This window comes from Nicotiana tomentosiformis, chromosome 3, assembly GCF_000390325.3.
Source record: "Nicotiana tomentosiformis chromosome 3, ASM39032v3, whole genome shotgun sequence".
In the NCBI taxonomy this organism is placed as follows: domain Eukaryota; kingdom Viridiplantae; phylum Streptophyta; class Magnoliopsida; order Solanales; family Solanaceae; genus Nicotiana; species Nicotiana tomentosiformis.
In genome coordinates, this window is record NC_090814.1 from 29,801,353 (window position 1) to 29,826,712 (window position 25,360).

The following is a 25,360-nucleotide window of genomic DNA, read 5'->3' on the forward strand; positions in this document are numbered from 1 at the left end:
TGGCTCTCGAGGACTTAAAACAAACACTACATCAAAATGATGAGAATATCCGCACTTTGGAAAATCAAATAAAAATATTTGTTGAGGCTCACTACGCCCACCAACTTGAGAGTGTGGAAAGAGCTCAAGAAAAGTCCAACTTCGGGGAAGAAAGTGAGCTTTATTTTGAGGAATCGAGAATTGAACATCTTCCAACTGACTCCATGCTTGTTAGTTGTGCCAAAAAAAATATGGAATTAGAGCCAACCGATGTAGTTAAGAAGACGGTTGAATTTGACTCTAGTTCGGGGGACCAAGAGGATGTCAAAATCCGGAAAGAATTGAAATTTGGAGGCTTGATGTCACATTCCAAGCATTTCTCAACATTGGAGTTGTTTGGTGATATGGGAATTGAACTACACAAATCAATGAGAGATTGCAAAGAGGAAAGGCAAAGGTCATGCATTTAACAGTTTGAAAGTTCAAGAAAGCAAAATGACATTCCTCACATGAAATCCAAGAAATGCAAAATGAAGAAATTAAAGTTTGGCTTGATCATCTACTTACCACCCCCCGTCGCTCGTGGTCACAAACTTGATTCCAAGTTGGGTACCCAATTCATATAGTCCAAGTGGCGATAAAAGTGGTAAAGTTGATTCGTGTCGTGCAATGACGATAAATGCGGTGCTTGGTAGGAGACAACCCATCGTTTTCAAAATTTTAGTCATTTTTGAAATTTTCTTTTTTAGAATAGCTTAGTATATTATTTTTGACTAATCTGCCAAGTTTCTAATTTTTTGGAGTTGAATTGAGGAGGTTGAGGTGTTGGAATGAGCTAAAGCAGTGGCTACCCAGTTATGGCATTAAGAAATCTGGTGCAACTGCTTCTGCGGAAATATTCACGCGGAAGCGGCCCCGCAGAAGGGCCCTGGTCATCGCAAATGCGCATATATTGCAGAAGCAATCTTTTCTTTGCAAGAGCGCTCACGCGGAAGCGTGTTTTACACTGCAGATGCGGTAAATTTGTAGAAGCGGTTCGCAAGCCGCAAAAGCGTGGTCGTAGAAGCGGTTCAATTTCCGCACAAGCAGCAAGTCGGGTACATTTTTAAAGCCCTTCATCAGGTGAGACTCTAAGTTTTCCCGAAAACTCAAAACTCCCTCTCATCTCTCACATTCATATCCACTGCTCGTGCATTCTACTGCCTTCACACAAGACAAACAAGTATCATTTTTCAGTTCTCTCTTCTACTCCTCCCTTCTACTGTGATTTCCTTCTTCTTCATCATCTCTTTTCCATTGCCGTATCCCCTAATTCCCCATTTCCTTCTGATTTATATTAATATTAGGGGTGAGGAAATTGGTTGAGTGTAGTCATATGTGTTGTTGTTGCTGAAAAACATATGGGGAATTCTGAGTACCTAATTTATTTAAGAAGTATAACATTCTCGTTGCCGACTAAATGTTCGACAAATTGTCTGAAAGAAGCTCTGTTGCTAAGTACCTTAAAATTATGTTTAATAAGGTCGTATGTTCATGTAGTGCACTAATTTAGAATTCTTGACTATAAATTATGTGCCAAAATCTTGTTTGGAATTGAAAAGATTAGGCAGTTTCCGGGTTTTTTGAAACCCCTGATGAACACCATAGAAGCGGAAAAGTGCCACAGATGCGGCCTCGCACATGCGATGCCTTTTATGCAGGTGTGATTCTCTGGTCACTGTGAAAGTTCGCAGAAGCGACATAATTTCCGTAGAAGAAGAATCGCACCTGCTAGGCTCTTTCCGCAGGTGTGGTAACTAGGCATTTTGGCAAAAAAATAGTGGCTATGCAATTTTGGCTTTCTGGGACCGTTTGGCTTGATTCTTTGGCCTAATTGCATTGTTTTGAATTACTTAACATGATTATAATTCACGACTAACTTTGTTTTGATTATTTTAGATACTTTAAGCTTCAAAAATGGAACAAAACACAAATAAAAATGTGGCGCGTCATCATGAAGTTGAGGAGGAACAATTTGACACTGAACGATTCATCTTTGCTGATTGTCATCACCGATATTATGACAACCTTCTTACAAAGAAGGTCGTACTTGAAAAGGGAATCTCCGAGGATAAATTGGCCGAGTTACTTCCGGATTTTTATGTCCATCTACAGACTACCGGCTGTTCTTGTTTCATGCCTACTCCGTGTAATGCCAATGAGGAGTGGGTTCATGAGTTTTATGCAAACCTTAAGCGTATAAACTTCAATGACCCACAACTCATGATAAGAGGCAAAACAATGCGATTTGGCACTGAACAAATCAATGATATTCTAGGGCTTCCTTACCATCATCAGGGCTCTACCATATCAAACATCCGAAACATTTCCACATGGTGATACTCAGTTGTAGATGATGTAGAGCCACATCTTGGCCTCAGTTGTGAAGCCGATGGACTTCAAACCCTTTCTCTTGTTGGCCCACTTCTCTCATGCCGGTTGGATAAAGTTTAAAAACTAGCCAATCTCTGCTTGAGCAATGATCTTTCTCTCGTATCGGCTCAAGTGGATTGCATGCATACTTGACGATATTCATGTGAATGTCGGCCATGATATCCTTCAGGAACTGAAATAGTATTTGCTAGACAACAATTCGGGCTTGATGTTCCCTTCACTGATTAGAGAATTATGCCGACATGCAGATGTTGAGGTGCATAGCACCGATCGTTAGTTACCGGCTGACAAACCCTTTCATCCACTGAGAGTAACGGGCGAGGGTAGTAAAGTAAAGAGCAAGAAGAGGAAAGTCACCACTGTTGCTGGACCAGAGTCCTCCTCACAGGCATCCTTGCCTGAGGGACCATTTGGGATATTGAACTCACAGCTTGTTTCCACACGTGACTTAGTGTCACAACTCCCTAGTGGGCCCTCACACTCCTAGCCTATGACCAAGTATTTTTACAAGGGAAGAAATGAAGGCCTACCTGGAGAACCAGAAGAAGCAAGCACAGTCGCATGAGAAGTTGGCAACTTCTGTTAGCAGGCTCGAGGTAGCCTATGGCAACATGGCCAGGGCATATGTAGATCTTCAGGCAGATTTCCACAAGGAGAAAGAGAAAAATAAGAAGAAGAGCAAGTTCATGATAAAGATGTGGAGAGGCATCAAAGCCGTCTTCAAATAGGGGCAGCCGAATAGGAAGATACCGGTCAAGGACAAAGATGATAGTGAAGAGTATTCCTTCCTGTCAAGTGTTGTTGATGCCGATACTGATGCTACTGATGATGATACAACTGAGAGCTCTACACGGCAGTGATTAGCTTTATACCGCAGTCTGCTAGTCTGATGCAGACCTCAAGGAGACCCTCAAACTAATCTTATTTTATTTTGATATTGTGTAGTGAGGACACTACAATGTTTTTAGTTGGGGGTGGCTTTAGGAAATATACTTTATTTGTATATTAATGCTTAACTTTGTGCCATTGCCGGGCTTATGCTTTTGTATGGATATTGTGTGCCTTGCCGGGCTTTTTCTACTATTGTTTATCATGTGCCTTTGCCGGAAGTAGTTTGTGATGAATGGTGATTTTACCACTCATCTTAGTCTCTTTTCTTTAGTTTTTGTGTCCTTTAATTATAAAATAAGGTGATTTATGGTGTGCATCTCTAGATTTTTAGGTACCATGAACCTTGAAGAGAGTTGATATCAAATGAAGTGAAATTGTGCAAAAAGAGTAAAAGAAGTGAAAATATTTCCAGTGAAATCGCATCTACGCAGGCAGGTCCGCATTTGCGGTCTTGCATCTGTGAGAAAAGGTCCGTTTCTACGGAATGAGACTTGTAGGACAGAAATTGCATTTGCGATTGATAAACTGCTTCTGTGGTCGCGCTTCTACAAAAAGTACCCACTTCTGCGGATGCGCTTCTGCGTCCTTTTGGCCGCTTATACGGAACAACCATTCTGCACCAATCATCACTTCTGCGAGAAGGCATCTGCATCCGCGAAACCGCACCTGCGAGGATTCTTCCGCAGGTGCGGCCAACGGGCTTCAGCTCTGGACAGATTTGGCAATTCACATTTTCTCTATCACAAACCCACAAATACATGACCTAACTTATTGAAAACACATATTTGGCTTATTTTCAGTCTCTTGACTACAGAACACAATTTTTGGAGCTAGGATGTTTGCACACACAGTTGGGTCTTGAAGATTTGGAGGTTTTGGTTGAATATTTCTTACCCATTTATTTGCATTTCTTTATTTCCTTGCAGTGTATTGAATATCTGAGTGTGTAGTATTTTTTCCAACACTAAAATATTGTTTATGGGAATACTTGTATTTAAAGTGTGGATTAAATATCTTGTTGTGCTTATGTATTGAACAATTTTTATTTATTATGAAGTGAGTTATTATTTCTTTAATTATTCTTGTTCTTTAATGTTTCCAAAGGGATTAGCTAACCCTAGGACTCGCCCATTCACTTAGAATTAATTTTGGAAAAAATAATTCGGGGTTGGGAAATATTAATTAACAAGAACTTGAGGCGTTAACCCTCACTTTATAGATTCTACCTTGGGATAGGATTGAACTACTTGTAGCCATAATCGGGTGTGCTTAATCTCTTAATTGTTTTAGGGATAATTCAATTAGGAAGTCTTGTTAGTCTTCGAAAGAAGCTAATATAGAATTATTACCCGAGGATAATTAACATAAACTCGCTCATATTTGTAAAATCGTGAATTATATTGGATCGTTACTTGAGTGTAATTCCCAATGCATCCATGTTTGTAGCTATTGATCATTTTACTTGCTTTCTAGGTTAGTTTATATTTTTGCATTTAGACATAAATATTTTCCCAAAACCTTTCTAAGTGTTTGGCTAAGCATAATAAGTGATAATTCCCTCTTTTAATCCCGTCCCTCCTTGAATGTTAAGAATGAGGCTAAAAGCCTAAGTTGGGGGTGTTGGTGTTAATTTGGAAATGGTGAAGATGTACATTGTGTGTAGAAGCATATACCTCAAAGTTGTTTATGTGAAGATACTCAAGCTCCAAAAGAAAATAGTTGTATAAGAATAAAAATAATATGGAATCTTGAGAAAATTAGAGAGGCGATTTAAGGTGGTTCTATGTTGGTAACTAGATGTCAATAAGGGCTATGTGGTTTAAAAAGAAGCAAAGTGCAAAAAGAAAACACAAATGTGAGTAGTGTTCAAGGAGGGTGCAGTCACTTGTATCCCAAATATTTATCCTACCCTTCCCTAAGCCTACATTACAAGCGTAAAAAGTCCTTATGGGATCTCCAACCGAATGTTCTTGAATAGGCGGCGAATTAAAATAAGGGCAAGGTTATGGTATGATATTTTGTAACACTTAAAATTCTTTGTTGAGAGTGAGTGTCTTTGTGCATTTGTCCCATGTGTTGTTATTGTAAATATGGTGATTTTGAGACATTCTTTCTTGTGAGGGTACACGGATTATAATGGATTGATGACATTGATAGATTCCGAATTGAGTAAATGGAGCATATGCAGTAGACTAGTGCTTTTGAGTCAATTCTTGAAGCTTGGTTGCTGTCACTTAATTATTTTGAAACTCCATTGCATCCTTGAGATTGTTTTAAATGAGGGAGTTGTTTGGTTGAATTTCACATGCTTGACCATAATTATTAGTACCAACCAAAACCATAAGTGTTGTGCTTAATTTTAGAATGTGATTTGAAGATGATAGCGATGCTAGTTGAGCTCTAAATGTTAGAGCCTCATTAAATTTTTGATATGATTTGCTTGAGGACAAGCAAAATTTTTAAGTTAAGGGGTGTTGATGAGTGGTGATTTTACCACTCATCTTAGTCTCTTTTCTTTAGTTTTTGTGTCCTTTAATTATAAAATGAGGTGATTTAGGGTGTGCATTGCTAGATTTTAAGGTACCATGATCCTTGAAGAGAGTTGAGATCAAATGAAATGAAATTGTAGAAAAAAAGTAAAAGAAGTGAAAATATTTCTAGAGAAATCGCATCTGCACAAGCAGGTCCGCATCTGCAATCTCGCATCTGCGGAATGAGACTTGTAGGACAGAAATCGCATCTGCGATTGATAAAACGCTTTTGCGGACGTGCTTCCATGGATCAACCATTCTCCACCAACCATCGCTTTTGCGAGAAGGCATCCGCATTTGCAGAACCGCACCTGCAAGGATTCTTCCGCAGGTGAGGACAACGGGCTTCAGCTCTGGACAGAATTGGCAATTCATATTTTCCCTATCCCAAACCCACAAATACACTACCTAACTTATTGGAAACATATCTTTGGCTTATTTTCAGTCTCTTGACTAGAGAACACAATTTTTGAAGCTAGGATTCTTGCACACACACTTGGGTCTTGAAGATTTAGAGGTTTTGGTTGAGAATTTCTTATCCATTTATGTTCATTTTTTAATTTCCTTGCTTTGTATTGAATATCTAAGTGTGCAGTATTTTTTTCCAGCACTTAAATCTTGTTTATGAGAATATTCATATTTAAAGTGTGGGTTAAATAGCTTATTCTGCTTATGTATTGAACGATTTTTATTTATTATGAAGTGACTTATTGTTTCTTTAATTATTCTTGTTCTTTAATGTTTCCAAAGGGATTAGCTAACCCTAGAACTCGCCCATTCACTTAGAATTAATTTTGAAAAAATAATTCGGGATTGGGAAAGATTAATTAACAAGAACTTGAGGCGTTAACCCTCACTTTATAGATTCTACCTTGGGATAGGATTGAACTACTTGTAGCCATAATCGGGTGTGCTTAATCTCTTAATTGTTTTAGGGATAATTCAATTAGGAAGTCTTGTCAGTCTTCGAAAGAAGCTAATATAGAATTATTATCCGAGGCTAATTAACATAAACTCGCTCATATTTGTAAAATCGTGAAATACATTGGATCGTTACTTGAGTGTAATTCCCAATGCATCCATGTTTGTAGCTATTGATCATTTTACTTGCTTTCTAGGTTAGTTTATATTTTTGCATTTAGACATAAATATTTTCTCAAAATCTTTCTAAGTGTTTGGCTTAGCATAATAAGTGATAATTCCCTCTTTTGAACCCGTCTCTCCTTGAATGTTAAGAATGAGGCTAAAAGCCTAAGTTTGGGGTGTTGGTGTTAATGTAGAAATGGTGAAGATGTACATTGTATATAGAAGCATATACCTGAAAGTTGTTTATGTGAAGATACTCAAGCTCCAAAAGAAAATAGTTGTATAAAAATAAAAATAATATGGAATCTTGAGAAAATTAGAGAGGTGATTTAAGGTGGTTCTATGTTGGTAACTATATGTCAATAAGGGCTATGTGGTTTAAAAAGAAGCAAAGTACAAAAAGAAAACACAAATGTGAGTAGTGTTCAAGGAGGGTGTAGTCACTGGTATCCTAAATATTTATCCTACCCTTCCCTAAGCCTATATTACAAGCTTAAAAAGTCCTTTTGTGATCTCCAACCAAATGTTCTTGAATAGGCGGCGAATTAAAATAAGGGCAAGGTTATGGTATGATATTTTGTAACACTTAAAATTCTTTGTTGAGAGTGAGTGTCTTTGTGCATTTGTCCCATGTGTTGTTATTGTAAATATGGTGATTTTGGGATATTCTTTCTTGTGAGGGCACATGGATTATAATGGATTGATGACATTGATAGATTCCGAATTGAGTAAATGGAGCATATGCAGTAGACTAGTACTTTTGAGTCACTTCTTGAAGCTTGGTTGCTGTCACTGAATTATTTTGAAACTCCATTGTATCCTTGAGATTGTTTTAAATGAGGGAGTTGTTTGGTTGAATTTCACATGCTTGACCATAATTATTAGTACCAACCAAAACCATAAGTGTTGTGCTTAATTTTAGAATGTGATTTGAAGATGATAGCGATGCTAGTTGAGCTCTAAATGTTAGAGCCTCATTAAATTTTTGGTTTTGATTTGCTTGAGGACAAGCAAAATCTTTAAGTTTAGGGGTGTTGATGAGTGATGATTTTACCACTCATCTCAGTCTCTTTTTTTTTAAGCTTTTGTGTCCTTTAATTATAAAATGAGGTGATTTAGGGTGTGCATTGCTAGATTTTAAGATACCATGATCCTTGAAGAGAGTTGAGATCAAATGAAGTGAAATTGTACAAAAAGAGTAAAAGAAGTGAAAATATTTCTATAGAAATCGCATCTGCACAAGCAGGACCGCATCTGCAATCTCGCATCTGCGAGAAAAGGTCCGCATCTGTGGAATGAGACTTGCAGGACAGAAATCGCATCTGCGATTGATAAACCGCTTCTGCGGATGCGCTTCTACGGAACAACCATTCTCCACCAACCATCGCTTTTGCGAGAAGGCATCCGCATCTGCGGAACCGCACCTGCGAGGATTCTTTCGCAGGTGAGGACAACGGGGTTCAACTCTGGACAGATTTGGCTATTCATATTTTCCTTATCCCAAACCCACAAATACACTACCTAGCTTATTGGAAACATATCTTTGGCTTATTTTCAGTCTCTTGACTAGAGAACACAATTTTTGGAGCTAGGGTTCTTGCACACACACTTGGGTCTTGAAGATTTAGAGGTTTTTGTTGAGAATTTCTTACTCATTTATGTTCATTTTTTCATTTCCTTGCTTTGTATTGAATATCTAAGTGTGTAGTATTTTTTTCAGCACTTAAATCTTGTTTATGAGAATATTCATATTTAAAGTGTGGGTTAAATAGCTTATTCTGCTTAAGTATTGAACGATTTTTATTTATTATGAAGTGACTTATTGTTTTATTAATTATTCTTGTTCTTTAATATTTCCAAAGGGATTAGCTAAACCTAGGACTCGCCCATTCACTTAGAATTATATTTGGGAATAATAATTCGGGGTTGGGAAAGATTAATTAACAAGAACTTGAGGCGTTAACCCTCATTTTATAGATTCTACCTTGGGATAGAATTGAATTACTTATAGTCATAATCGGGTGTGCTTAATCTCTTAATTGTTTTAGGGATAATGCAATTAGGAAGTCTTGTTAGTCTTCGAAAGAAGCTAATATAGAATTATTACCCGAGGCTAATTAACATAAACTCGCTCATATTTGTAAAATCGTGAAATACATTGGATCGTTACTTGAGTGTAATTCCCAATGCATCCTTGTTTGTAGCTATAGATCATTTTACTTGCTTTCTAGGTTAGTTTATATTTTTGAATTTAGACATAAATATTTTCTCAAATCCTTTCTAAGTGTTTGGCTTAGCATAATAAGTGATAATTCCCTCTTTTGAACCCGTCCCTCCTTGAATGTTAAGAATGAGGCTAAAAGCCTAAGTTGGGGGTGTTGGTGTTAATTTGGAAATGGTGAAGATGTACATTGTGTGTAGAAGCATATACCTCAAAGTTTTTTATGTGAAGATACTCAAGCTCCAAAAAAAAATAGTTGTATAAAAATAAAAATAATATGGAGTCTTGAGAAAATTAGAGAGGTGATTTAAGGTGGTTCTATGTTGGTAACTAGATGTCAATAAAGGCTATGTGGTTTAAAAAGAAGAAAAGTGCAAAAAGAAAAGACAAATGTGAGTAGTGTTCAAGGAGGGTTTAGTCACTTTTATCCCAAATATTTATCCTACCCTTCCCTAAGCCTACATTACAAGCTTAAAAAGTCCTTATGGGATCTCCAACCAAATGTTCTTGAATAGGCGGCGAATTAAAATAAGGGCAAGCTTATGGTATGATATTTTGTAACACTTAAAATTCTTTGTTGAGAGTGAGTATCTTTGAGCATTTGTCCCATGTGTTGTTATTGTAAATATGGTGATTTTGGGACATTCTTTCTTGTGAGGGCACATGGATTATAATGGATTGATGGCATTGATAGATTCCGAATTGAGTAAATTGAGCATATGCAGTAGACTAGTGCTTTTGAGTCACTTCTTGAAGCTTGGTTGCTGTCACTTAATTATTTTGAAACTCCATTGCATCCTTGAGATTGTTTTAAATGAGGGATTTTTTTGGTTGAATTTCACATGCTTGACCATAGTTATTAGTACCAACCAAAACCATAAGTGTTGTGCTTAATTGGAGAATGTGATTTGAAGATCATAGCGATGCTAGTTGAGCTTTAAATGTTAGAGCCTCATTAAATTTTTTGTTTTGATTTGCTTGAGGACAAGCAAAATCTTTAAGTTAGGGGGTGTTGATGAGTGGTGATTTTACCACTCATCTTAGTCTCTTTTCTTTAGTTTTTGTGTCCTTTAATTATAAAATGAGGTGATTTATGGTGTGCGTTGCTAGATTTTCAGGTACCATGATCCTTGAAGAGAGTTGAGATCAAATGAAGTGAAATTGTACAAAAAGAGTAAAAGAAGTGAAAATATTTCTAGAGAAATCGCATCTGCACAAGCAGGTCCGCATCTGCAATCTCGCATCTGCAAGAAAAGGTCTGCATCTGCAGAATGAGACTTGCAGGACAGAAATCGCATCTGCGATTGATAAACCACTTTTGCGGACGCGCTTCTACGGAACAACCATTCTCTACCAACCATCGCTTTTGCGAGAAGGCATCCGCATCTGCGGAACCGCACCTGCGAGGATTGTTCCGCAGGTGAGGACAACGGGCTTCAGCTCTGGACAGATTTGGCAATTCACATTTTCCCTATCCCAAACCCATAAATACACTACCTAGCTTATTGGAAACACATCTTTGGCTTATTTTCAGTCTCTTGACTAGAGAACACAATTTTTGGAGCTAGGGTTCTTGCACACACACTTGGGTCTTGAAGATTTAGAGGTTTTGGTTGAGAATTTCTTATCCATTTATGTTCATTTTTTCATTTCCTTGCTTTGTATTGAATATCTAAGTGTGTAGTATTTTTTTCCAGCACTTAAATCTTGTTTATGAGAATATTTATATTTCAAGTGTGGGTTAAATAGCTTATTCTGCTTATGTATTGAACGATTTTTATTTATGATGAAGTGACTTATTGTTTCTTTAATTATTCTTGTTCTTTAATATTTCCAAAGGGATTAGCTAACCCTAGGACTCGCACATTCACTTCGAATTAATTTTGGAAAAAATAATTCGGGCTTGGGAAAGATTAATTAACAAGAACTTGAGACGTTAACCGTCACTTTATAGATTCTACCTAGGGATAGGATTGAACTACTTGTAGCCATAATCGGGTGTGCTTAATCTCTTAATTATTTTAGGAATAATTCAATTAGGAAGTCTTGTTAGTCTTCGGAAGAAGCGAATATAGAATTATTACGCTAATTAACATAAACTCGCTCATATTGGTAAAATCGTAAAATACATTGGATCGTTACTTGAGTGTAATTCCCAATGCATCCATGCTTGTAGCTATCGATCATTTTACTTGCTTTCTAGGTTAGTTTATATTTTTGCATTTAGACATAAATATTTTCTCAAAAACTTTCTAAGTGCTTGGCTTAGCATAATAAGTGATAATTCTCGTACACGCCTAATCGCCTACATATTGTTCTCTATAGGATTCAATCCCGACTCATATTTGGGTAAATTATATTGCATGCGACCGTGTCCATTTATTTTTTAGTAGTTGATTTGGACGTCATCACCGGTTCAAACTCAGTTTCAGCAGCCACGTCCATAGAGAGGTTGTTTTGAGTGTGGTGATACTAGACATGTGGTGAAGGACTATCCGAGACTTAGGAGGGATGCACCTCCACAGATTCCATAGGCTTCACAGATTCCACAGTGTCCACAGGGTTCATAAACTATGGTTGTTGCTCGAGTTTCCACTCCACCTGCACCTCCGGCTAGGGGTCGAGGTCAAACGGGTAGAGGTTGCCCTAAAGGGGAGGCTAGGCATGTTGCTATGCTTTTCCTGGTAGGACTAAGGTTGTTGCATCGGATGTTGTCGTAAAGATGCATTAGTTTTATTTGATCCGACTTCCACCTATTTGTATGTGTCATCTTACTTTTCTCCATATTTGAATATATCTTTTGATTTTTGAGTGCCTATGTATATGTGTCTATGCTTGTGGTAGATTCTATTATTGTAGATTGCATTTATCGGTCGTGTTTGGTCACTATCAGGGGTTATGAGACAATAGTTGACCTTCTGCTACTTAGTATGGTCAACTTTGATATGATATTGGGCGTCACACCAAGACTATGATATTGGCTATGCTAGGTTTGCCGCGGTTGGAGTGGAGAGGTACATTGGATTATATTCCAAGCAAGGTGGTGTCCTTTCTGAAGGCACTACGAATGGTTGACAAGGGGTGTGAAACATATCTACCCTTTGTGAAGGATGTCATTGTTGATACTCCTACCGCTGAGTCAATTCCAGTATGGAGAGATTTCCCATATGTGTTCCTAGCAGACCTACCGGTCACACCGCCCCGATAAGGATATCAATTTTGGTATTGACCTGGTGCCGGACACTCAGCCCATTTCTATTCCACCATATTGTATGGCACCAGTGGAGCTGAAGGAATTAAAGGAACAACTTCAGGAGTTGCTTGATAAGGGATTCATCCGACCGCGTGTCTCGCCTTGGGGTGTTCCTGTTCTATTTGTGAAGAAGAAGGACGGCTCTATGAGGATGTGTATTGATTACAAGCAACTGAACAAGGTTACAATCAACAACAAGTACCCACTACTGCATATTGATGATTTGTTCGAGCAGCTTCAGGGTGCTCGGGTGTTCTCGAAGATTGACTTTAGGTAGTGTAACATCAGCTGAAGATCTGGGATTCAAACATCCGAAAAACTGCTTTCAGGACTCTTTATGGCCACTATGAGTTTTTGGTGATGTCATTTGGGCTGAGCAATGCCCCAACAATATTTATGCACTTCATGAATAGGGTAATTTAGCCATATCATGATTTTTTCATTATCTTGTTCATTGACGGCATATTGGTGTATTATCGCAACTGGGAGGATCATGAGCAGGACTTGAGGATCGTGCTCCATATCTTGAGGGAGAAGAAGTTATACGCTAAATTCTCCAAGTGTGAGTTTTGGCTGATTTAGTGTCATTCTTGGGCCATGTGGTGTCTAGTGAGGGGATTAAGGTGGATCCAAAGAAGGCGGAGGTAGTTCAGAGTTTGCCCAGACTCTCTTCTGCCATAGATATTAAGAGTTTTCTTTGCTTGGCTGGTTATTATCTCTATTTCATGGAGGGTTTTTCATCCATCACAACTCTTTTGACCGGATTGACATAGAGGGTGCCCATTCAGGTGGTCCGACGAACTTTTAGAAGCTCAAGACTGCCTTGACCACATCTTTATTCTGGTTTGACCTTCAGCATCAGGTTCTTACACAGTTTATTGTGATGCTTCACGAATTGGCATTGGGTTCATGTTGATGCCGGAGGGTAGAGTGATTGCTTATGCTTCGCGTCAGTGGAATCCCCATGAGAAGAACTACTTGGTGCATGATTTAATGTTGTCAGCCATTGTTCATGCATTGCAGATTTGGAGGCACTATCTCTACGGCATGTCATGTGAGGTATTCACAGATCATCAGAGTCTACAACACTTGGTAAAGCAAAAGGATCTGAACTTGAGGCAGCAGAGGTGGTTAGAGCTATTAAAGGACCATATATCACCATTCTATATCATCCCGGGAAGGCCAATGTGGTGGTCGATGCCTTTAGTAGGAAGGCTGAGACCATGGGGAGTCTTTCTTATATTCCGGTTGGAGAGAGACCGTTAGCATTTGATGTTCAGACTTTGGCCAATCAATTTGTGAGGTTGGATGTTTTGGAAACTTGTCGGGTTCTTGCTCACATGGTTTATCAGTCTTCTTTGTATGAGTGCATCAAATCACGTCAATATGATGACTCCCATTTGCTTGTCCTTAAGGACATGGTGCAACAAAGTGATACCAAGGAGGTTTCTATTGGAGATGATGGAGTGTTTAGGATGTAGGGCCGGATTTGTGTGCCTAATGTGGATGGGCTGATTCTTGAAGAGGCCCACAGTTCGTGGTATTTCATTCATTCGAGTGTCGAAAAGATGTACCAGGATTTGAGGAACCACTACTAGTGGAGAAGAATGAAGAAAAAGATTGTGGAGTATGTTACTCGGTGTTTGAACTGTCAGTAGGTGAAGTGTGAGCATCAGAGACCGGGCGGTGTGCTTCAGAGACTTAATATTCTGAAGTGGAAGTGGGAGAACATCACCATGGGTTTTTTTGTTGGACTTCCATGGACCTTGAGGAAATTTAACGCAGTGTGGGTTATTGTGGACATACTGACCATGTCTGCACACTTCATTTCGGTTGTGACTACCTACTCTTCATAGCAGCTGGCTTTGATTTAAATTCGTGAGATTGTTCATCTTCACGGTGTACCAGTGTCTATTATATCCGATTGAGGCATGCAGTACACATCGCATTTCTAGAGAGATATGTAGCGTGAGTTAGTCACACAGGTCGAGCTGAGCACGTTATTTCATCCCTAAACGGACGGGCAGTCAGAGCATACCATTCAGATATAAGAAGACATGATGCGTGCCTGTGTTATGGATTTAAGGGGTTCAAGGGATCAGTTCATACCACTCGTAGAGTTCGTCTACAACATCAACTACCAATTGAGTATTTAGATGGCTCCTTATGAGGCCTTATATGGGAGGTGCTGTCCTTTTCCAGTTGGTTTGTTTGAGCGAAGGGAGGCTAGGTTATTGGGCACTGATTTGGTTCGGGATTCCTTGGAGAAAGTCAAGTTGATTAAGGATCGGCTTCGCACAACACAGTCTAGGAGGAAAAGTTATGTAGATCAAAGGGCTTTGTGATGTAGCATTCATTGTGGGAGAGCAGGTTCTGCTCAGAGTTTCACCCATGAAGGATGTGATGAGGTTCGGGAAGAAGGGAAAGTTAAGCCCTGGGTATACTAATCCTTTTGAGATCCTTAAGAGAGTTGGTGAGGTGGCCTACATATTTGCATTGCTACCTAGCTTATCGAAAGTTCACCCGGTGTTCCATGTTTCCATGCTCCAAAAGTATTATGGTGATCTGTTACATGTATTAGATTTTAGCTCAGTCCAATTGGACAAGGATTTGACTTATGTGGAGGAGTCAGTGCTTATCTTGGACAGACAGGTCCAGAAGTTGAGGTCAAAGAGCATTGCTTTAGTGAAGGTTCATTGGAGGGGTCAACCGGTTGAGGAGGCGAGCTGGGAGACCGAGCACGGCATGCAAAGTGGTTATCCTCACATTTTTGGCACTTCAGGTATGTCTCTATGCATGTTCGAGGACGAACGTTTGTTGTAAGAGAGGGAGAATGTAACGACCCGACCGGTCATTTTGTGTTTTTGAGCCATGTTTCCCTTTTTGAAGCATCCCATATGTGTATTTGTGGTTTTAGTGCTTACGAATACAGATATGGAATTGTGGGGTTATGGGTACTCAAGATCTACCTTGGACTCGGGTTTTCACCGGGGGGCCCGGGGTTGACTTTTGTTGACGTTTTGGGGAATTGTGTAATGATCTTAGCTTTATTAATGGAAAGTGGTTTCTCTTCCATTTTTTGATGATATTAAGTTGTTTTTGGTTAGATTTGAGCCGGGCGGAGGCAAATTTTAAGATAAAAGCCATTTTTAGTGTTGATTTAACCTAGTTAAGGTAAGTATCTTTCCTAACTTTGTGTGGGGGAACCACCCCTTAGGATTGAGTTTGATTGTACTATTTGAATTATGTGAAAGACGTGTACATGAGGTGACGAGTGTGTACCAAGCTTATATGTGAATATTAATCGGTTAAGACTCTTAGGTTACTTATAAGAATTTAACTGAAGTTATTACTACTCGTTCTATCTTCCGTTGTCAAGTTTACTCTTACATGCTTTAATTGAAGTTGTTATTATATGTTATAGTTTCCATTGTCGAGGTTACTCTTATATGCATTTTATTAGTAGTTGTTATTATATGCTATCTTTTCCATTGTTGAGTTATTCTCATGCATTTAGTCAGAGTTGCTATTTCATGCTATCTCATTTATTGTTGAGCTTATGTTATGCATTTGAATTTGAAGTCGACATCTCATGGAAATACCTTCATTGTTGAGTTATTGAAGTTGTAGTTATTGAGTATCAACATATTTTGTGGTTTAAGTTGCTGATTATTTGAATAACTCTCCTTGTTGAGTTATTCCTTGTTCAATTTATTGTTATGAGATTCTTGTATACATTATGGTTGAGCTGTGGACTATGCGTTGTGGTGACATTAGTATTATTGATTTTGGCAATGTTGTGGCATATGGGCACGTGTGGTGCGAGTTGATTATTCTGTTGTGACATTGATGCGCATGCGGCGGTATAACGGTGGTGTATTGAAGGGCATGCGGCGAGATAAGGTGGGATTTATGCGTTTGTTGCTAGTAAGGGAATTACTTGAAGCCACGCAGAGAGATAAGGGGGATAAAGCGAGTGAAGCTATTTCGGGAAGACTATTTTTATAATAAATGCATGGCTCACGCGGCGATATAAGGAAGGTTGTGATTGCGACTTTTGAAATATCAATATGAGGTGTGGTACCTCAGTGTGATTCTTGTTGTACATTCTATGTTGAAAAGGCTTGTTGATTTGAACGGTTATCATTTTGTTTCCGTACCTCATTCCATTCGTATTTTGATTGTAATTGGTTACTTATTGTCTTTATCATATGTACACTTTGTTGTCATTTGTTACTTTTATTTCCGTTGTTACCCTTGTATTGATAAATTGCTCTATTGTCATTTATTGCCTTTACTTCCCCATTGCTAGATTATGTTAATATTCTGCACATGTTTCCATGTCTAGAGTTGTCTTAACCTGACCTCATCACTAGTTTACTGAGGTTAGGCTTGATACTTACTGGGTACCGTTTTGGTGTACGCATGCTACGCTTTTGCACATTTTGGTGTTGTTCCAGGTACTTCTACCCATGCCAGATGCCAGTGAGTTGATTCAGTCGTTTCAGAGACTTCAAGGTATACATGCTTGATGCTTGCAGGCCTCAGAGTCACCTTCTAATATTGTCATTACTACTGTTTATCTTCATATCAAAACGATATTGTATTAGAGACTCCTAGTGTACTTCATTAGAGCTTATGACTCTGTACCACCTGTTTTGGAATTGTATGATTTTGGTTCCGCTTTGGTTTTATTATGGTATTTATCAGTTTAAATTAACATATTAGCCGTTATTTCTACTAAATTCTTATCATGTCTTAGCTAACCTAGAGACTAGGTTCCATCACGATTCACTAGATGAGATTTTTGGGTCGTGCCATAACCTAGCCTCGCCGGCTTGAACCAACTAACCGAAGAATGACATCTCCTCCGATATAAAATCTCATACAGAGCCATCTGGATACTAGACTGGTAGCTATTGTTGTAGTAGGCAAACTCTGCTAGAGGTCGAAACTGGTCTTACTGACCTCCGAAAGCAATAGTGCATGCCCTCAATATATCCTCCAAGATCTGCATGGTACGCTCTAACTGCCCATCCATCTAAGGGTGAAATACACTACTCAACTAACCCTGAGTGCAAAAATCACGCTGAACGCCTCTCCAAAAGTACGAAGTAAACATAGTCGCAATCCGAGATGATAGAAATAGGTACACCATGCAAGCGAACAATCTATTGAATGTAGATCCTAACCAACTTCTCTGAAGTGTAGGAAGTCATGACTGAAATGAAATGCACTGACTTGGTCAACCGATCCACAATGACCCAAATGACATCAAACTTCCTTAAGGTCCGTGGCAACCCAACCACAAAGTTCATAGTAATGTGCTCCTACTTCCTCTCAGGTATATCAATTTTCTAAAAACCATCCAGTTTCTGATGCTCATACTTGACCTATTGGCAATTCAAACACCTAGCAACATTCCCCACAATTTCCTTCTTCATCCTCCTCCACCAATAATGTTGTTTTAATTCACGATACATCTTCGTAGCACCTCGATGAATAGAATATCGCGAACTATGAGCCTCCTCAAGAATCAACTCTCTCAAGCCATTGACGTTAGGAACACAAACTCGACCTTGAAGACGCAATACTTCATCCTCATCAATAGTAACTTCCTTAGCATCACCGTGTTGCACCGTTTTCCTAAGGAAAAACAAGTGGGGATCATCATACTAACGAGCCTTGACGTGCTCAAACAAGGATGGTCGAGAAACAACACAAGCAAGGACTCTACGCGGCTCCGAAATATCCAATCTCACCAATTTATTGGCCAATGCATAAACATCCATAGCTAAAAGCCTCTCCCCAACTGGAATGAATTTTAAAGTCCCCACACTCTCTGCCATCCTAATCAAGGCATCTGCAACCACATTAGCCTTCCCCAAATTATAAAGAATAGTGATATCATAATCATTCAAAAGCTCCAACCACCTCCGCTGCCTCAAATTCAAATCTTTCTATTTAAACAAATTTTGAAGACTCTGATGATCTGTATACACCTCACAAGACACGCCATATAAATAATGTCCCCAAATCGTGAGCGCGTGCACAACAACTGCTAACTCCAAATCATGCATTGAATAGTACTTCCCATGGGCCTTTAACTGACTCCGAAGCATAGGTAATCACCTTATCATCCTGCATCAATACAAAACCGATACCAACACCTGAAGCATCACAATAAACTGTATATGACTCCGATACTGAAGGCAAAATCAAAACTAGAGTTGTAGTCAAAGCGGTCTTGAGCATCTACAAGCTCTCTTCACACTCATCTGACCATCTTAAGGCAGAACCCTCTTGAGTCAACTTGGTCAATGGAGCTATAATAGATGATAATCCCTCCATAAAACGGCGATAGTAACCAGCCAAACCTAGAAAACTCTTGATCTCTATGGGCGTAGAAAGTCTAGGGTAAACTTTGCACTACCTCAATCTTATTCGGGTCATCCTTGATCCCCTTGCTAGACACCCCGTGGCCCAACAATTCCACTAATCTAACCAAAACTCACATTTAGAGAATCAAGCATATAACTTCTTCTCTCTCAGAATCTGAAGCACAACGCTCAAATGATGCTTATGCTCCTCCCCACTATGGGAATAATCCAAGATATCATCAATGAACACAATGAGGAATGAATCCAAAATGGGCTGAAACACATTGTTCATCAGATGCATGAAAGTTACTAGGGCATTAGACAAACCAAAAGACATTACTAAGAACTCATAATGCCCATAACAGGTCCTAAAAGTCGTCTTAGGAATGTCTGAAGCCCTGATCTTCAACTGATGGTACCCCGATATTAAGTCAATCTTCGAGAATATCCTAGAATCTCGAAGCTGATAAAAGAAATCATCAATGTGAGGTAGTGGATACTTATTCTTAATGGTAACCTTGTTCATTGCATGTAGTCAATGCACATCCTCATGGAACAACCCTTCTTCTTCACAAATAGAACTGGCGCACCCCAAGGTAACACACTCGGCCTTATGAAACCTTAATCCAACAATTCCTGCAATTGTTTCTTCAATTCCTTGAACTCCGCTGGAGCCATGAAATACGGTGAAATAGATATGGGCTGAGTTCCTAGTGCCAAATTAATACCGAAATCGATATCCCTATTGGGTAGCATGCCCCGTAGGTCTACCGGGAACGCATCTGGAAACTCTCTTACTACAGGGACTGAATCAACCATAGAAGTATTAGCACTGACATCTCTAACAAAGGATAAGTACGTCAAACACCCCTTCTCAACTATTTGTTGGGCCTTCAGAAAGTAAATCACTCTACTAGGAATATAACCAAGCGAACCTTTCCATTCCAACATCGGCAACCCCAACATATCCAACATCACGGTCTTAGCGTGAGAATCGAAAATAGCATGATATGGAGATATCCAATCCATACCCAAAATCACATCAAAATAATTAAGTAGAAAAAGATCAATCATTGCCTCATTGCCCCCAATTGAAACCACACAAGAACGATAAACACGATCCACAACAATAGAGTCCCCAACGGGTGTGGCATATAAATGGGAGTATCCAAGGAATCACGAGACATATCCAAATATGATGCAAAATAGGATGACACACATGAATAAGTAGAACCCAGATCGAATATACTGAAGAATCTCTATAACAGATTGGAACAATACCTTTAATGGCTGCATCTGATGCGATTGCCTCAATCCTACCAGGGAAAGCATAATAACGGGCATGGCCTCCCACTCTAGGACGACCTTTACCTGCCTGTCCCACACCTCTAGCCTGATTTGCATGTGGTGTAGCACCATGAGCGGGAATCATAGCCTTAGTAACCTGCTGAGATACACTCATCTAAATCTTGGGAAAAGCTCTCACTATGTGCCTCGTATCACCACCCTCATCACAACCTCTCTGCTGATGTGGCTGCTGGAAATGAGTCTGCCCCAAATGACTGGAATAACCACTATAAGAACTCTGTGCAAGAGGTGCATTGAAGGATGATTGTCCGGTACGAGTGCTCTAAAATCCCTGTCTAGTTAGATCACTACGTGAAACCTGAAGTGCTGACTGAAATAGTCGATTGACATAACCTCTACCATGATGACCCTTGACACTACAGTAGGGGCCACTAAATCCTCCAAAATTACAAGGCTTCTTAGCCTCCCTATCCTCCCTCTCTTTCCATCGGATACGCTCTAACATCCTAGCAATCTCAACAACCTAATGAAATGCAATCTCAGCCTCCATCTCTCGTGCCATCCCAAACCTAAGGTCGTAAGTGAGTCCATCAAACAATCTATGGACCCTCTCCCTCTCAGTAGAAATCAAAGGAGTTGCATAGCGTGATAACTCTATAAACCTCATAGCATACTGGGTCACATTCATACCCTCATGGCGCAAATACTAAAACCTACTGAGCAACTCATCCCTGCGGGTCTGTGGGAAAAACTCCCCCACTAAAAGATCTAAGAACGGGGACCATGTAAGTGGTATTATGCTAGCTGGCTTACTCGCCTCATAAGTCTGCCACCATCTATATGCAATCCTAGTCAACTGAAAGGTAGTAAAGTAAACCTTGTTCTACTATACCAAACCCAAAGTACATAGAATGTGATGACGCTGATCCAAGAAACCCTGTGCATCCTGAGAAGCCCCTATGCTGAAATGGGGAGGGCAAAGTCTCTAAAACCTATCCATCATCTTCTACTCCTCAGCAGACACGATTGTCCCTACCTCGGGCTGAACTACAACTACTGGCTACACCAGTTGTCACGACCCAAACCGATGGGCCGCGACGGGCACCCGGTACCTTACTCAACCGAGTACCAACATAACGTATCTTTCGTGTCATTCCATCATAGGTAAATGAACTGGAGTAAAGCATGAGGAAATAAACTTATAAATATGACATACTGGACTATAAGACCAAAACGATCACTCGTACACTGAACATAGGCCGAAAAAGCCATACAATCTTTCATATACATGACATATGTCTACAAGTCTCTAAGAATACATAATTGTCATAAAGGTCGGGACAGAGCCCCGCCATACCAAACAATACACATCTAAATCATACTGACCAAACAAGCAACTCCGGAGCAAATGGAGTGCACCAACATCTTCCGCTGAGCTGATTGCCTACTTGGAGGACTCTCGACCTATCTATCGAGACCTGCGGGCATGGAACGTAGTGTCCCCAGGCAAAAGGGACATCAGTACAAATAATGTACCAAGTATGTAAGGAATGAAAATCAGTAAATAATAGATATGAGAGAAACATGGAGTAAAAGACTCGACATGTACGTCTGCATAGCTCTGTGAATCGGTTCATTTTTATAATGTCATGTATATGCATATAAATGTCATACCATTCATAGGTATATGAGTTCATAACATCATCAAGCTTCTGAGGGCATCCCATCATATCATTTCGGCCACTATGGGCAAATCATCAACATATACCAGTTGATCACGTGGTGGTGCGTATATAACGCCGTAACCTTTTTCCATATCCCATATACATATAATATACGCGTATATAACGTCATATGGTCATGGGTAAATGTACATGTATAAATGCATGAAATGCATAAGAAATACGTTACTAAGATTTCTCGGAATATCATAAAATCAATATGCCTTTCGGATAAACTTTATCAAATACGTATTTTTCAGAGACCCATGAACAGAAGATATAATAATAATTCACATGGGGAATCAAGAATATAGATGCCCCTAGTACTTCTATGAATAGAGTCATTTATGAAAATTGTGCATTTGCTCGTTTCGTTTGTATCGTATTAATCATGCTAAAAAGAAAGAAGGGATAGCCTTAACATACCTGAGCCGATTCTTTTGACAATCCTTCTAACACACGTCTTTTGCAAAAACACGTAACGGCGGATCGAAGTAGGGAAAAATCCGTATGATGTTCTTGAGGAAGATTACACTGTACTCCCTTAGAATGGTATATCCCACGTTGCTAAGATACTAAGAAATCTTGTTGAATTGCTATGAAATCTTGTTGAATTTGTTGAAGATGTTATGAAAATCCTCACGTTACTATTACACAAAATGATTTCGTATGACTTGCTGAAGTTCCCCTTCACCTTATTGTGGAGATGCAAGCACCTTCTTAAGTGATTTAGATAGGTTTTTAAGTCTTGTGGTGTGGGCCCCACTTTGTAAGACATGGCCACCAAAATTGTTCTAACTATGCCACCTTGCAATGATTTAAGAGTCATATATATGGGCATAGTGGGCTGCCACGTTGGGGCTTATCCAAAAGCCTTAACCACCCACTAATTTCTTAATCAATTAGTTAATCTCTCATTAACTAATAATTAACTAATTACCCACATAATTAAGAATTATCTTAAATTATTTAAAATACTACTCACTTTTAACACACCTTATACACCTTACTATCATGGCCATGTGGTACCATGTATGGTACTAGTCCATAAATACCGGGTATTTTAGCTCGGGCCGTATTTTATCCCAAAATGTCAAACTTCGATGAAATTCATTTTCTTCAATTTGCTTACCCTCTCACCTTCACGAATTTACTCATTACTTGTTTGAAATAATATAAAATTCTTATAATCTTAAAATAATCTCATTTCCGAACTTACGTGGATTAACTTACGACGAAACTTTAACGTACGAAAAATGTGGGATGTAATATCTCATTTCCGAGCTTTCATCAATTTACTTATGGCGTATTTTCACGTACGAAAATATGGGGTGTAACATCATTCCCCCCTTTGGAACATTCGTCCTCGAATGTTGACTGATGCACTTATCATTTTCATAACTTATGTCTTCCGAATACTTTAATATTCTCCTTGGCATTTAGGCAACTGTTCTTTGAATAAATCTAAAGGCCAGGGTATTCCCCCCTTTAGGCCTCTTTCTCACACCACGGTCTGTGGTCGGAATTCTTCCAATCTCGTAACTTTTGCTACCTTCTGCCATGCAGCCTGTAGGACTTTTTCCTTGCATGTGCTCCGATGCGACTCTTCCCTTCAGTTTTTAGCCAATCTTTAGGCCTCACTTTGGGAACATATACAGAAGTTGATAAGATGTCCCTCTGGGCATCTATAGGTGTATTGAAGTTCTTCGGTCGGTACTTTTTTGAACTTACGAATATTGCCATATCTTATTTTGTACTTTGTAACTTCTATCCATCCATTGTTGATTTACCTCAATGTTGATCTACAATCTACCACTGATATCTTAAAACTTCTTACGTAAAACATTGCCATTAGGGCTTACGTTGGATCGAGCAATATTCGAAGTGATTTTCCTGATCCACTTAGCGATGATACTGTACTTCAATAACCGTACTTTATATCATCCCAATGTGACTCACTTACGTGGGTATTTTAATCCTGTACAATTCATGAAATCCCTTCAAATCATCACTCAATCGAAGGTCCAAACGTCATCCTTCATTTATCACAAGTATACCCTCATTTTACTACCAAGGCAATATTCCATCTCTTTTAAATGCTATTAGTCTTAGACTCCTTTGAGTTCATTCAGGCTATACTGAGCTTTCTATAACTTAGAGAAAACATCAGCTCTCTTGTTTTCATGGGCTTAATCCTAAGGACTTATCCATTCTCATCACCTTCACACTCGCCCTTTCTTATCCTTACTCATGTCTTCCTAAAACCTTGTCGCTTTACCATACTTGAGTTTGTGACCTACACATATCTAGTTATACTACTCGCAACCTTCTTTCAACTTGTTTGCACCATAGATTTCCTTGTGTTATTTTGGAACATCAAGCGAGACATCACATCATCTCAAACTCTTCTTTACTCTCTTAACTAGGCCTCTCGGTACCTAGAAACCATAGGCTGGAAGATATATGCCACTGACGATGCCGCTATCATTCCTGGATACTGAATCCCAGCGCTTCTAGCCTTCTATCCGAAGTATGGACTATTCATGATCTTCTACATTTGAGTATCTCGTACGTTGTTTACCTTTACCTTACTTACCTTAAAATCTCGCATCTTATCTTCCATCTCTTTCATGACCTCCCTTCCACATAGGTATAATTTACATCCGCGACTTGAAGCTCTATTATAATACTTTCACCTCTGGTGTATACACAATCCGGTGAGAGCTTTATACTGACATCTTATAAGGCTGGTATTCTTCTAACTGGCTTTCTCGTAGAGCTGTTATAGAATATGGTTATTGTACTATCTTTCTTATACCTTTGATATTAAAAGTGATCCTGCAATGTTCTCAATCACGAGGTCTATAATGTTTTGGGTCCAATTATCAGACTCCTGATTTACTTCGTTGATGTAACTCTTTAGTTTTCTCTTCCTTCTAATCAGCCTTTATGTAGGCTTAAGATATCTTCCGATCTGCGGCTCATAGTATTAGTTATTACTCTATCCCTTCATGGACGCTATGGAATATCCATGATACTATCTCGTAACAATTTAATCCTTTTCTATGACCTGGGCTCAATTTTTTCTTTTAACTTATACCGGAATCTTCTACGGCTGTATGATTGTCAACATATATGCTGCATGGATAATACTCCAAAATCTTGAGTGCATTCATAACGTAACTCATTCTGGATCATTGATCGAATAATCTCTTTCGTTCCTTCTCAACTTTCTTTAAACGTGAGATGTTACTTTTTTTGGTCTTTTTGCCCCCTTGTCGCGTGCATACTTAACTTATCTTAGTTCCCACACATGCCAAAAGTTTTGTGCAACTCCTATGGTCTCGAATATTACTTTTGATTTTACTTCCCGTTCACTAGCAACGGTAGGTGCCACTTTCTTATGGAGTGCATACAATGTTGTTGTGAGACTGATGTTACAAGACCATTTCCTCTTTAGGTCACTGTGCTTAGGTTGAAGCCTTCTTCCTTATTTCCTCAGCTAGTCTTTCATTATAGTACTTAGGGAAGACCCTCTGACTCTTGTAAAGCTGCGA

The 25,360-nt window shown here is 39.1% G+C and overlaps 2 protein-coding genes across 2 annotated transcripts; both read left to right on the plus strand.

Annotated features, from left to right (window-relative positions):
• Positions 1-2,930: 2,930 nt before the first annotated feature.
• On the plus strand, positions 2,931-13,875 carry LOC138907554 (uncharacterized). The gene is made up of 3 exons (XM_070198153.1): positions 2,931-3,117; positions 13,251-13,392; positions 13,464-13,875. Exons 1-3 carry the CDS (start codon positions 2,931-2,933, stop codon positions 13,873-13,875), a joined length of 741 nt encoding a protein of 246 aa, XP_070054254.1.
• A 675-nt stretch (positions 13,876-14,550) lies between these two features.
• LOC138907555 (uncharacterized) lies at positions 14,551-15,217 on the plus strand. Its single transcript, XM_070198154.1, has 2 exons — positions 14,551-14,718; positions 14,765-15,217. Exons 1-2 carry the CDS (start codon positions 14,551-14,553, stop codon positions 15,215-15,217), a joined length of 621 nt encoding a protein of 206 aa, XP_070054255.1.
• The last annotated feature ends 10,143 nt before the right edge of the window (positions 15,218-25,360 follow it).